General features: G+C 40.5%; 1 protein-coding gene across 4 annotated transcripts in view; it reads left to right on the top strand.

Annotated features, from left to right (window-relative positions):
- The first annotated feature begins 5487 nt into the window (after positions 1-5487).
- IL1RL2 (interleukin 1 receptor like 2) overlaps positions 5488-14115 on the top strand; it is a 51603-nt gene continuing 42975 nt past the window's right edge. Inside the window, exons 1-4 of one of the 4 annotated variants that reach the window (XM_023211502.1) lie at positions 5488-5595; positions 6362-6431; positions 7593-7827; positions 10334-10529. In XM_023211502.1, the coding sequence (XP_023067270.1) occupies positions 5524-5595; positions 6362-6431; positions 7593-7827; positions 10334-10529 (573 nt within the window). In that variant the 5' untranslated portion in view covers positions 5488-5523. Of the gene's footprint in view, positions 5596-5830; positions 5854-6361; positions 6432-7592; positions 7828-10333; positions 10530-14115 lie in introns of those variants that run through there. The other 3 variants (XM_023211503.1, XM_023211504.1, XM_023211505.1) reach the window with 3 other exon arrangements.

Raw genomic sequence — 14115 nt, 5'->3', positions numbered from 1 at the left:
TAATTGAAGGACTTCTAAGCATAAATACCATGCAATTATGAAATCAGAGATTTCCTCCAGCTTATTTGTCAAAAGACAATCTTTTTGCCTTTGACGTGAGACTCTGGGAGTGTGGTGCGGTTGGCTTAGCGTGCAGGGCATAGGGAGCATAGCAGTTGGAGAAGAAAGCAGGTTGGGCTGGAAGGGAAAAATTGTTCCTCTTTTACTAAAATAAAATACATAAATGAATCACCACAGTGGCAATAATTCATAAAATGGAGTACACATGGAAAAATGTGTGTGGGAAGACAGAGGAAAGGGATAATTTTTGATGTGATAACATTGATTTTACAACCAAAGTGTGTGGGTGGGGGTGGGGTGGGGGGGCAGGGTGTTTAAGTTTTAAGGAGAGGGAGAGTTACAGGAATAGGTGATACTATTTAAAATGAGTATTAATCATTCAAAACAAAAACATGCTCATCTTACCACACACCGCTCAGGTTTCTTCTGAAGAAGGTGTGGCTATTAAAATAGGTAAATCCTACCTGTGCCTTAAATCTGAGCCCCAAACATTAGCATGGCAGTCTCTCAAAATTTACAGCTGTTAGACCAGTTAAACCTGTACCACCTGACTCTAGACTCATAGGAGGCTGTTGACTTCTCTAAAGCTGTGCTCAACCAGTTGAGAGATTAATTTACCTACAGGGTGAAGTCGATGAAGCTTGTTTTTCTTAAAACCTTTGACCTGGCAGTGATCCCAAGCGTCATTTGGTTTCTGCTTCCGGAAGGGAAGGGCTACAATGATACCATTCTACAGTGTTCATTGGTTTTCCTGTCAATCTACACGTCCTCAGAATGAGATTCCTTAGGCTTCTGTGGTGAAAGGGTATTGCATGTTTCACAGCCTGTGTGGGGACCCACTCCTGCTTTGGTTCATGTAGTTAATCCTTCCCTGGCTAACACTGCATTTTCCCTCCTCAGCCATGTTATGTCACTTACCCTGCTTAGCCAGGGACAGACTGCAGCTTCTCATTTGCTTTGAAGGCTGTGGACAGCGGCCACCTGTCTCAACACTTTTTATCATCAGATGCTATTCTGTAGTCTCGCCTTCTACACTATACTTGATTGCTTGAGTTCTTGTCTGTCCTAAAACTGGACCCATGTCCTCTCTCAAATGCAAAAACACAGGGGAAATATTTGTGTTCTGAAGCCTACTTTTAGATTTTTAAAAGGTGCTAATCATGTGGATAATATTCTGCTAGACACGGAGAAAATTACAAAGTAAGAAAAAACAGAAATCTAGCCAGAGAAGAAGAGTGTGAAGAGAAAGTTGTTCAGGAAACAATCTCATATGATAGAGGGTCTTAAATCCATGACTGAAATATTTGGACTTTGGGAGTAGGTATATGGGAGATACTGGAGGCAACAGGTTGGAAGAACAAAGAAACACATTGATATGGCACTATTGTGCAGCACATTGGGAAGAGGTAAAAGGTTACATAGGGAGGTTGTTAGGAAGGTGGTATAGTAATCCCCTTGGCAGTCAATTATATTTAAGACATTTTATAAAATAAATTAGGAGAAATTTTTTTTTATTATGAAAGCAATAATGGTTTGAGAGAATGTGGAAATTTCTAAAACATATAAGGAAGAAAAATGTCACCCGTAACCTCACAACCTAAAGATAATTATTGATATTTTATTACCTTTCTATGGGCATAACTGATACCATATAATACATGGAGTTTAATACTCTTTTTAAAACTTAGCATAAATATTTGCCCGCATTACTATTATATGAAATACAATCTATAAGTAGTCACTAAGTCTATCAAATGGATGGTCCATAATCTGATAGCATTGCTGTCTTCGTTGGATATCCAGATTATTTCTAGTTTTAGCTATCAGTAGTCAAAGTGCAATAGTTATCCTTTCTCTAATATCTTTACTTCCCTAATCATTTGCTTAGCATATATTCAGAGGGCAAGGTTCCTGTTCAGGTTCTTGATGTTCCATAGAGACATTTGCTCCTCTTACACAAGCAGTGTGTGGCACTGAGAATACTCATTATTAAATAATTGCGAATTTGATAGACAAAAAAGGTTATCCTTTGCAATAAGCATTACTTTGCCAGTTAACTATTAACATGGTTGAACGTTTCACTTAACAATTACAGTTTGAGGTGGGCAGATCACTTGAAGCTAGGAGTTTGAGACCAGCCTGGCCAACATGGTGAAACCCCATCTCTACCAAAAACACACAAAAAGCAAAAACCAAAAATTAACTGGGTATGGTGGCGCATGTCTGTGATCCCAGCCACGTGGGAGGCTGCGGCAGCCGAGGCTGTTGGCTTCATCTGTGTTATTTTAGAATTTACAAACTGTTTCTTCCTTTGCGATTTTGTACTAGCTGTTTCCTACTTTGGGGAGAGCCCTTCTCCCACACCTCCACGTGCTGGACTCCTTGCCTTGACACGGGCCTCTGCTGCACCACAGACCCTTCTGAAGGGAGGACTTCCCCAACACCATCTCCATCACTTCATCATAATTGCTTTCAGGGTTCTCACCAACCTGAAATCATCCTGCAAAATTTTCTATTTACTTGACACTAGAATGACTGTAAACTCTAAGAGGGTCTGTCTTCTGTACAGCTGTATTTCCAGCACTCAGAATATCACCTGGAACATATTGGGAACTGTATAAATATTTGACAAGGGACTGAGCAAACTAATGAATGGAGCTCAAGGGAGAGATTAAGCCCAGGACTGCAGGAAACCAAGTACTTTAAGGACCTCTCTCTAGTCTCCCTGGCTGCTTCTTCCATTTCTGGAAGTTCATTTCATCCCAACAATAGCAGTCTACTACAGAAATGCTGCTATATATTCCCAAGCCTCATGGAGGAGAAATATGAGAACTTAAGGACCTTAAAAGTATAAAGATCTTGGTGGAGCCTGAAACCCCCACCCCAACCTAATACTGAGTTTTGGAAAGTTTAATTGTTGCATGTGAATATATTTCTGTTTCATTCTCATTGGGAAACATTATCTGTGGGTTATGGCCAATGGGAAATCATCAGACATTTAGACATCAGACATCAGGCATCATGTAAAATACACATTTGTATATGAAATCTTTAATCCAAATTGTTGCCCTGCTACCCTTCTGAGTAGCCGTCATATCCTAGTCTGAGGGCCAAATAGATTGAAGGTAAAATTCAACCAAGCAGAATTCTGTAATGCCTTATTCACACACAGATTTGTTGCTTTTTGTCTGCTCTCAGAATGAAGTAATGAATCTCTAGAGGAAGCTGATTTACTTCATTTAAAAAAACCAGCTGAAAATATATTTCCTATGGCCACTGACTAATGCTAGAAAACATTAAGAATATTCCCATTGCAAAAATACCTGCAAGTGGGAGAGAATTAGACAAGCAAGGGGATGGTGATAAGCATCTATTACATGTTATACACTCTGTTATGGAGGCTTTACAACTGCCACCTCTGAAAAATGGGCTTTACCTCCCTATCTAAATGCATATAAAATAAAATCACATGATAGCTTTTACATCAGAGCAGCAAAACTGGCAAAATTTGAAAGTCTGACATTAGCAAATATTGGTAAGAACATGCAGCAATGAAATTCTTTTCCTCTAAAGGATACAGTTATGGAAAAAAATTGGGGCTTTTCTAATACAATTGAGGATGTACCTACCCAATGATTCTGCAATTCCATTCACTAAATGACCCCTGAAATACTCGCACAGAAGGACATTACCAGAATCTTAGGAGCAGCAAAGTTTATCAGAGCAAAATACACATTTGGAAAAACTTAAATGTTTGAAGGAGATGAATACATTTAAGTTTTTTTTTTTCAAGGTAATTGAGAATCTGCAGTAAATGTTATGGTTTCCTGTTATTTTTAATTGCTAAGTTTACAATGCCTGGAATCAGTTCTGCCTTCAAAGCCAAGTGTTCATTTTCCATGTATCAGGAAACCCATTTGGCACAGAGACCATCCCAGGGAGTTAAGTTCAGATTCACAGAATTAGTAGCAAAGTGCAATGTCACAAGTGTCCAGTGAGAGGCACTTCAGGGGACTGGGATGGCCTGTCTTAACTTCATACATTTTGGGGCAACTATACCCATTAGACTTGGCATATAGTCCTCAGGCTAAGAAAGAAGATAGGACACAAATGCATCTATTCATAAAGTGAAAATGAAAAAAGATAGGGTAAAAAAAAGATTTAGAAATAACTTTCAACCCTGCTTATAGCAATAGTTCTGAATGCAAATCATATGACTTTTATAAAAATAGTAACGCCTTTGTTTTGTTTTGGATGAGGACGTAAACCCTGAAGAATATACGTATACAGAGGAACCTCATTTACTGCTGATGGTAGGGGAAATAAATAATAATCTCTATTTATAGCTTAAGAAAGAGGTCCTCAACGAGTGGGAGCCGCATGGGTCCCTGACAGACCCTTCAAAAAGATCTGTGAAATCAAAACTATGTTCATCATGATATTAAGACCTATTCCTTTTTAATTCTCATTCTCTCATTAGTGTATGGTAGACCTTTTCAGAAACTATATGACATATTATATCATGAGACTGATTGCAGAAGCAAATATGAGAATCCAGTCATCTTCTAGTAAGCCAGACATCAAAGAGATCTGCATCTATGTAGAACAATGTCTCTTTTCTCAATAAGCCTGTTTTAGAAAGTAGTTACTTTTCATAAATTGTATGATATTTGTGTTAACACATAATGGGTTTATTGTTACTTAAATAAGAAAGTAAACGTTAAAAAATTCTCACTTTAATTTCTAACATAGTAATATTGACAGGCATAACCTACATAGACAAAAGCACTTTGGAATTCTCAATACTTTTTAAGAGTGTAGAAATCTGCAAACCACTGACCTTCAGCCCATCACAGGAAGTTTTGCTATTAGCACAATTATTGCATCTTTGCTCCTATGGTCGCTTTTGTCTCACTGTCTCTGATCTTTCAAAGACCATCTGGAAGAGCTCTATTGAATGGAGATTACATTTGGAATCTTTTCCTACATCTCAGTGCCCTGTGGGACGACTCTGGGGTGTCTCCAGATGGCTAGGGCAACAGGTCCCTGTTGACATCACCTTATGGGGAAGTTTTAGACAGGAACAGTCTTCAGGCTCTGAAGCACTTGAAGAACACCATGGGATGCCTGCCTTACAGAAGTTAATGAGCATGACTCAGGCAGATTCATAATTCTCCTTAGAAGCCATTTGGGATGCCTTCCATTTTGGGGTCATTCCACATAGACCAATGCAGAGCATGCAGTAACTGCTCAAAAAGGAATGAACAGTTCATTTAGACGTTCAGCTTGGAATAGACTTAAGCAGACACTCCTGGTGATGAAGGACTTAGATGCCAGGAAATCAGGCTCAAAGACTTTCAAGCCACTTCCTAGTGTGACGTCACATTCCTTTCTACGCTCCACTGGGGAAGGCAGGTCTGCCCCGCCCACGGTGGCGGGGAAATACCTAGGCATGGAAGTGGCATGACAGGGCTCAGGTCCCTGTCCTATTTTCCACTCTCCACGAGGTCCTGCACGCTGCAATCCTGCAGGCAGGTAGACACCGGGCCGGGAGTCTGGCTGAGCCAGGCATGGGGTGGGGCTCTGACAGTAGGAGAGGTGTGCAGGAAAAGACGTGGCAACAATGTGTGCCACCGCAGGCCAGGGATCAGGTCCCCCAGGCGGGCCTCCCACCGGCTAGGTGACCATGGGGGGGGACGACTCTCCCTCTGGGTCGAGGTGTGGAGCTCGCGGCTACTTTCAGCTCCAGCGGCTCCCTGCCTTCCTTTCTGCTTTCCCGCCGGCCCTTCCCAGGTAGGCCTGCTCTGGTTGCTCCCAAGTAAGCCGGTGTTTGCGGTTTCTGTTGAGACCGCGGATTCCGAGGACAAGGGCGCGCAGGGGAGGAGGCTCCGTGCGACGCGGACTGGGATGGGGTCCTACTTCCGGGACCCAGGCCGCGGGCTGCGCTGGGGGGCGCCCTGGCCCTCGCGGGAGCTCTGGACGCGAGCCTGCTTCGCTGTCAGGGGGCGGAAGCGGCTCCCACGCGGTCCGCACCGCCGCGGCCGCCCACCCTTCTCCCATCCTCCTCTGCGGCCGGGCGAGCTGCCTGCCTTGGATCCTAAAGGTCGGGCGCCCAGACGAAGGAGACGGGGGACGGGTAGTCTTTGGGGAAACGTGGGGCCAAAGTCAGAGGGCTCCCCAGGAAGAAGGGAAGGTCAGCGGCCCGGGCGGTTGTCTTTGAGATTCCCAGGTCGCCCACGCCGGCGCCTCGGGCCAGCCCCACAGCGCTCTGCCCTCCCACCCTCTTCTCCCTTCCTTGCAGCCCGGTTTGGGGATGTGGTCCTTGCTGCTCTGCGGGTTGTCCATCACCCTTCCACTGTCTGTCACAGCAGGTACGTCCGTTCCGTGTGTCTTCAGTTCCCAGAGGCCGCCCTAGTCCACAGGCTCCTGGCGCCTCACTGGAAACCCCAGGGGATCGCGCCAGCCGGAGCACGGCTGCTTATGCTCCCAAGAGGGCGAAGAGGAAACACAGCCAGCTCCACGTGCTGGGATGCTCAGCCCTGTGCTGGGATGCTCAGCCCTGAATGTCACCTTTGAGCTTGGAGGTGACTTCGGGGAGGGGAAGGAGTTAGGCAAATGGCAAGTGAAGACTTGAGTAAAAATGCTCAAATGGAGTTACTACTGCCTATTTTATATGATAAAGGGTTATTTTATGACAAGATGAAAGCAAGGAAACCATCAATAGAACAAATTTCTTCTAAGAAATTTGGTAGAAATGAGCTTTAAGAATGAACCAACTTTTTTGGCTGGGCGTGGTGGCTCATGCCTGTAATCCCAGCACTTTGGGAGGCCTGGGCGGGTGGATCACTTGAGGTCAGGAGTTCGAGACCAGCCTGACCAATATGGAGAAAGCCCATCTCTACTAAAAATACAAAATTAGTCGGGCATAGTAGCTTATGCCTGTAATCCCAGCTACTCGGGAGGCTGAGGCAGAAGAATCGCTTGAACCCGGGAGGTGGAGGCTGCAGTGAGCTGAGATGGTGCCATTACACTCCATCCTGGACAACAAGTGAAACTCCGCCTCAAAAAAAAAAAAAAAAAAATGAACCCAACCTTTTTTTTTTTTTTTTTTTTTTTTTTTTAACAATCGTTTTGGGATGAAATACCTTTTACTCAAGGCAGAGTAACTGGGTGGCAGAGCAGAAACAGAAAAGACAAGAAGGGCTCCTTTACTCTGTAGATGAGTGCAGAGTAAAGAACTCTGTGGGTGAAAAGAACTAAGGGTCGTAGAATAGAAAGGAAAGAGGGAAATCACTCCCAATGGGGAAGAGGTTTGTGAGGAGGGAACGGAGTAAATTCTGCCTTATGGATACATTTGAAGAACTTATATACTTTATAATCAGCATTCTATTTTTAGGAAACTTTCAGACTCAGGAAACTCCCAAATAAAATTTCAAATTGGCTGGAAAATTGAAGAGGCTTTTAAAAAAACTAACAGTAAATAGAACTAAAGTTTTCTTTCATGGATAATTGTTTTGTTTTTCTTTCCCTAGATGGATGCAACGACATTTTTATGAAAAATGAGATGCTTCCAGCAAGCCAGCCTTTTGCTTTTAATTGTACATTCCCTCCCATAACATCTGGGGAAGTCAGTGTAACATGGTATAAAAATTCTAGCAAAATCCCAGTGTCCAAAATCATACAGTCTAGAATTCACCAGGACAAGACTTGGATTTTGTTTCTCCCTATGGAATGGGGGGACTCAGGAGTCTACCAATGTGTTATAAAGTAAGTTCTTCATTTAAAATAGAACTAACTCGTGTGTGTATGTATAAATTCTTTAAGGAAAATTCTTAATGAACATAGAAAACTCATTGAGAAGAATTACGTTGTTGTATGTTTTTATAATTGTTACAAGACAATTTCCAGTGAACACATTTTTAAACAGAACAGATTTGTAAATCATTTTTGGAATCTGATATGCATCTTTCCCCATGGAAATGGCACCTCGGACCAGACCCACTCACAAAGTGTGTCTGTCCCAATATTATTGCTGCCATCTTTCTTTCTTGTTTTCTTTTTCTTTTTCTTTTTTTTAAGTTTCTGAGACAAAGTCTCACTCCGTCACCAGGCTGGAATGCTTTGGTGCGATCTTGGCTCATTGCAACCTCTGCCTCCTGGGTTCAAGCGATTCTTTTGCCTCAGCCTCCCAAGTAGCTGGGACTACGGTGTGTGCCACCACGCCTGGCTAAATTTTTGTATTTTTAGTAGAGATGGGGTTTCACCGTGTTAGCTAGGATGATCTCGATCCACTGAACTCCTGATCCACCCATCTTGGCCTCCCAAAGTGCTGGGATTACAGGCCTAAGCCACCTAGCCTGGCCACTGCCATCTTTCTTGAAATGCCCAAAGCTTTTGTGGGAAATGGCACATCCAGATAGGAATAAGCCTCCTATGAGCCCTTTTCACAAGGAATTTGCTTAAGGCAGGGAGTAAGCATCGAGCATGTTCCAGACCTCACTGGAGAACCCGTGCTAAGAAACGTGAATGAGTAACACAGGCCTGGTGGTGACTGCCCCTCAAAGGTAGCCGTCTATTAGGATCAAGCCCATCGTCTCACTTTTCAAGGGAATCTGGAAATTGGAATTTGTGTGTGCAACTTTTTATAATTTGTAAAGCTTTGTTGGGCCTGAATAAAACACATCTGTAGACCAAATTTAGCTTGAGGGTCACAATTTTGTGACTCTCCCACACTGGCTTGCATGACCTTAACAAATTACTTGATCTCTCTGAGCCTTATTTTTTTCTGTAAAATGGAATTAGTGCTGGCCCGATAGGGTTGAGGTGCAAATTAACTGAGACCAGGTGTGAAGTAGGTACTCCATTCTCTCTGTCTTGTTTTGATTCCATGATATTTACCGGCCCCTTTCTGTGGCCCAGCATGGCCCATGTCCCACTCTGATTTCTGCCAGATTCCTCATTTCTATCCACCAGACAGACAAAATGCACAAAATCGAGTGGTTCACAAGTGGAAGTGGTCGTTAGCTCTGCCTGGCTCCTTTCCACAGATTTAGTCGCTAATAAACCACTCACAGCATGTGGAGGTCTGCTTTCCTATTTTAGGCTAGGCTGTTAATTATTAACTAGACTTGAAGATCATACATCACATAAATGAATCTGGATGTCGAAGCTAGAGTTAAACTATTTAAATCTGGGAGCTGTGAAATGATGAAAAATAATCTTTAATAGAAATTAGACAAGGATATCTGCCATGAAGGAAAATGAACGTGAATTCTCCAAGACTTTTACTACTAACATCCAGATAGGATACGTATTTAGGAAACTGTATATTTTTACTTTTTGCTTTGAAATAATTTTAAATTTAAATAAATTTTGCAGGAATAGTATCAAGAACTTCCTTCTACCCTTTATCTAGATTATCTAGATTCCTCATTTTTAAGAATATATTTTTACATTTATCTTATAATTTTCTCTTTCACCATATATATGATATAAATTATAAACAATATTTTTCTCCTAAGCCATTTTTAAACCATTTTAGTTGTATGCATCATATCCTCTTAGCTCTTAATATTTCAATGTATATTTCCTATCAACAGTGTATATTTCCTATTTCCTTTCACTGTGTATCTGTTTATTTCTTAGATAATCACAGTATAGTTACCAAATTCAGGAAACATAACCATCATATAATACCTTAATCTATAATCTATATTCTAATCTTATCAATGGTCTCGTTGAAGACCTTTTATAATTTTTTTCTTTCTTTCCCAGTACAGTTACCAATCTAGGATCATGCATCGCATTTGGTTGCCATGAATATGTAATTTCTTTTCATCTGGAATGGTTCCTCAGTCTTTGTTTTTCATGGTACCGACATTTTTAAGGACTATAGGCAATTATTTTGTGTTATCTCCTTCACTGGTGTTTGTCAGGTATTTCTTCATTATTAGGTTCAGCCATTTTGGCTGGAATGCTAGGTGAGTGCTTTGTGTCCTCTTCAGAAAATTACTCAGAGGCACATTGCATCCACTTGCCCCCAGTTGGTGATGTCCATTTTGATCACTCAGTTAAGGTGTTGTCCAGTTTCTCCACTGTATGAATACCATTTGTCCTTTTGTGATGGATGATTTGGGGGGTGCTTACTGCTTTGTTAGAGGCAGAGGGTTTGCATGGTGCTGTGAAAATGATTTGAAAACATTTGAAAATGAGCTGAATTATTTGATTTTGTGATTTTTTAGAAGAGTTTATGAGGTCTCAATCTGTCTTACAGGGGTAGAGACAGCTGTCATAGAATACATATAAACCTAACTGTTTTTGAAAAACAGTGGTGTGACACTTCCATAAATGGTTTACCGAATTTATCAGATGAGTACAAGCAAATATTACATCTTGGAAAAGATGATAGTCTCACATGTCATCTGCACTTCCCGAAGAGTTGTGTTTTGGGTCCAATAAAGTGGTATAAGGTAAAAAAAAAAATTCTTATGGATATTTTTCCTCCTTTTCTTTAAAACCCACCGTTTTTTATAGGTTTAGTTGTATTTTTTAGGCAGAATTGGTAAAGAAATTTGTGTGCCTAAGATAGATTAGTTAGCCAGCAGTCATTGATAATGTTACCTTCCTAATTACTGTTTTAAAAAAGTTTTTGGTTATTGTATCTTTGTAATATTTTATTATTTGGATCCACCACCTTCCTCTAGTTATTCTTGTTTTTCAGGCTGTTCTTTATTTTCTAACATTAATTATGTTTGTTTAAATACATACTACGTGCGCATGGTTCAATAATCACAAATCGTAAGAGGTTACTCCCTGGAAAACCTCTTTCCTGCTACCGTTCCATATTTGCTCTGGGCTCATCACACCTTCCTCGACATGTCGCTACCATGATTAGTGCCCTGTGATTATTCTTGTATAATGCTATACTAGCAAATAAAAATATATAGCCTAACTCTTCCTAGCCCTTCTTTTTTAAGCTCATCTTTCTGCACTTTATGTTTTCATCTTTGAAATTTCTCTTTTCTCAATGATCCTGGCATATGTTGACATAGAAGGTAACCCTTAGCATGGAGGAGCACAGGCTAGTTATTTGAGATTGGAATTAGTTTTTCCTGCTTGTTAACTCTTGCCAGCACACCCCTCCGGGTCATGAGTTTTCTTTATGGGAAGGTTTTCATCTATTGATTCAATTTCTTTAATGGTGAAAGGATTACGCAGATTTCTTACTTTCTCTTGTGTGAGTTTGGTAAGATTTTGTGTCTTAGGAAGTTTCTCATTTCATTAAAGGTTTCATATATTCTGGACAATTGTTTATCAGCTCTTCTCTTTTAATGTCTGCAGACATTAGAACCTTCAAAGTAAGGTTCACCTTTAGTCATTATTCATTCTCTCTTTCTTACACACACACACGCACACCCCCCCCCCCCACACACACTTCCTTGATTAGTTTCATCAGAGACTTGTCAGTTCTAGTACTCTTTTCGAGAGCTAACTTTTGATTTTGTCGATCCTTTCTGTTATATATTTCATGTCATTTAGTTTGCTTAGTTGCCCTCTTTCACAAGAAATGTGGAAGTGAATGTCCTTATACCTGTCTTTTAAGCATATTTGCTAGTGCATGCAGTTCTCATGCAGTTCTCATGCAGTTCTCTAAGATATAAGATTGCTAGCCCTGGAATTGCTCATCTGTAGGGCAGGCAGACAAACAAAGTATTCAACTTTGTTGATGTTGCAAAAATTGCTTCACAGAATTTTGTATCCATTTATACTTTTGCCAGGAGTATTTTATTTTACTTTATTTTATGACAGAGTCTCACTCTGTTGCCCAGGCTGGAGCGCAGTGGTGTGATCATGGGTCACGGCAGCCTAACTCCTGGGCTCATGTGGAAGCCCAGGTAATTTTAAAAATTTTTTGTGGTGACAGAATCTTGCTCTGATGCCCAGACTGGTCTCGAACTCTGGGCCTCAAGTGATCCTCCAGCCTTGGCCTCCCAAAGTGGTGAGATTATAGGCATGGACCACTATGCCTGGCTCACCAGGAGTATTCTAGATTTTCTACAACCTTGTGTTGAACTTTGTGTTATAATACTTTGATTTTTAAAATCAATCTGGTGGGTATAAAATGTACCTTTTTGCTATTTTATTTTACTTTTCCTTAATTATTAGTGAGACTGACCACTTTTTTCATATGTTTATTGGCCATTTCTGGATCCTCTTCTGAACTGCCCACTCATATCTTTTGGTATATTTCTTATTTTACTTTTCATGCCATTTTCTTGTGACTTATAGGAGATTTTATATATTTATATATCCTGGGTATGATTGTTTGCAATGCATTAAAAAAAAACCTTTCCATTGAAGTTTGACATGTACATATAAAATGCAGAAATCATAAGTGGACAAGCTTGTTGGATTATCAGAAAGTGAACATACCTTTTAATTACCCTTTCCCACAAAGGTTAAGAAAACATTACTAGCACCTCTGAAGGTCTACCTCTTCCATCTTGCAAAAACTATGCCTCCCTGGTCCCCAAATAACCACTTCCCTGATTTATACTATCACAGATTAGATTTACCAATTTTTGAATTTTATTTAATTTGAATAAAATCATATGTAGTATTTATGTCTAGCTTCCTTGGCTCAATAGCAAACCAGTGAGAATCATCTATGCTATTGCATGTGGCTATATTTCATCCATTTTCATTGCTTATACTATTTCACTGTTATTATTGTTAGACTCTTGAGTCATATCCAATTTCTGGGTCTAAGAAACAAAGCTGGTATGAACACTTTTCTCACTTATGAATGCAATTTTGTGGGACATATTACACGAGGGTGAAATAGTTGGGTCATAAGGGTATGTAGAAAATGCCAAACCGTTTTCCAAATTGGTGCCAATTTACAGTTCCAGCAGCAGTGTATAAGAGTTATTTATGCCCCTATGTCTGACAACACATGGTACTATTAGCCTTTTTAATTTGCTATTTGGATAAGTGAGTAATTGTGTCTCATTTCAGCCTTAATTAACACTTCCCTGATTATAACTGATAATGTTGATCTTTAAATTTTCTTGTTGGCACTTGGATATGTGTGTGTGTGTGTGTGTGTGTGTAATTTTTTTCTTTGAGTGCTTGCTTGTGAATTTTTTTTTTTTTTGAGATAAGCTCTTGCTGTGTTGCCCAGGCTGGAGTGCAGTAGTGCAATCATAGCTCACTGTAACCTTGAACCCCTGGGCTCAAGTGACCCTTTCGCCTCAGCCTCCTGAGTGGCTGTGGGTTACCTTGTCCAAGAGGTATCTTTTTTTTTTTTCCTGCAAAAAACCAAATAATAAATATTTTAGGCATTGTAGGCCAGATGATCCCTGTTTCAACTACTCAACTCTGTTTTGGAAGCACAAAAACAGTTGTAGACAATATAGAAATGAAGGAGTGTGGTTGCGTTTCAACAACATTTTATTTACAAAAACAGGTGGTTAGCCACATTTGGCCAGTGTGTGGTTTGCTAGCCTCTTGTCTATTTCTCATTGATTTGTAGTAGCTCTTTATAGATCTGGATATGAGTAGTTGTTACAATGTGCCCTTCTAAGCAATGGCTAGCTTTTCTACTCTGGTAATGAGGTCTCGGACTTCCTAGTTTTAATGCAGTCTAAGGTACTGGTTTTCCTTTGTGATTAGTACTTTCTGTGACTTAAGAATCTTTTTCCTACCCCAAGGTAAAAGGATCTTTTCTTATATTTTCTTGTTGAAGTTTCATTGTTTTTCTTTTTCCACTGATTTTTCAGTGTGTAGTGTTGGTAGGGTCAAATGTAATTTTTTTCTGTGTGGACATATGGTTTACCTGTTCTTTTCACGTTGCTTTGCATGCCACCTCTGACTTAAATCGTGTTGGTCTTTGTGTGTAGATCTGTTTCAGAACCCTCTGTAGCGTTCCCTTATTCTATTTCTTTATCTTTCTTTTCTTTTCTTTTTTTTTTTTTTTGAGACGGAGTCTCACTATGTCTCCTAGGCTAGAGGGCAGTGGCACGGTCTTGACTCACTGCAACCTCTGCCTTCTGG

This window comes from Piliocolobus tephrosceles, chromosome 15 (genome assembly GCF_002776525.5).
Source record: "Piliocolobus tephrosceles isolate RC106 chromosome 15, ASM277652v3, whole genome shotgun sequence".
Classification (NCBI taxonomy): Eukaryota; Metazoa; Chordata; class Mammalia; order Primates; family Cercopithecidae; genus Piliocolobus; species Piliocolobus tephrosceles.
Note: the sequence above shows the minus strand (reverse complement) of the source record. Positions and strands in the feature narration are given on the sequence as shown.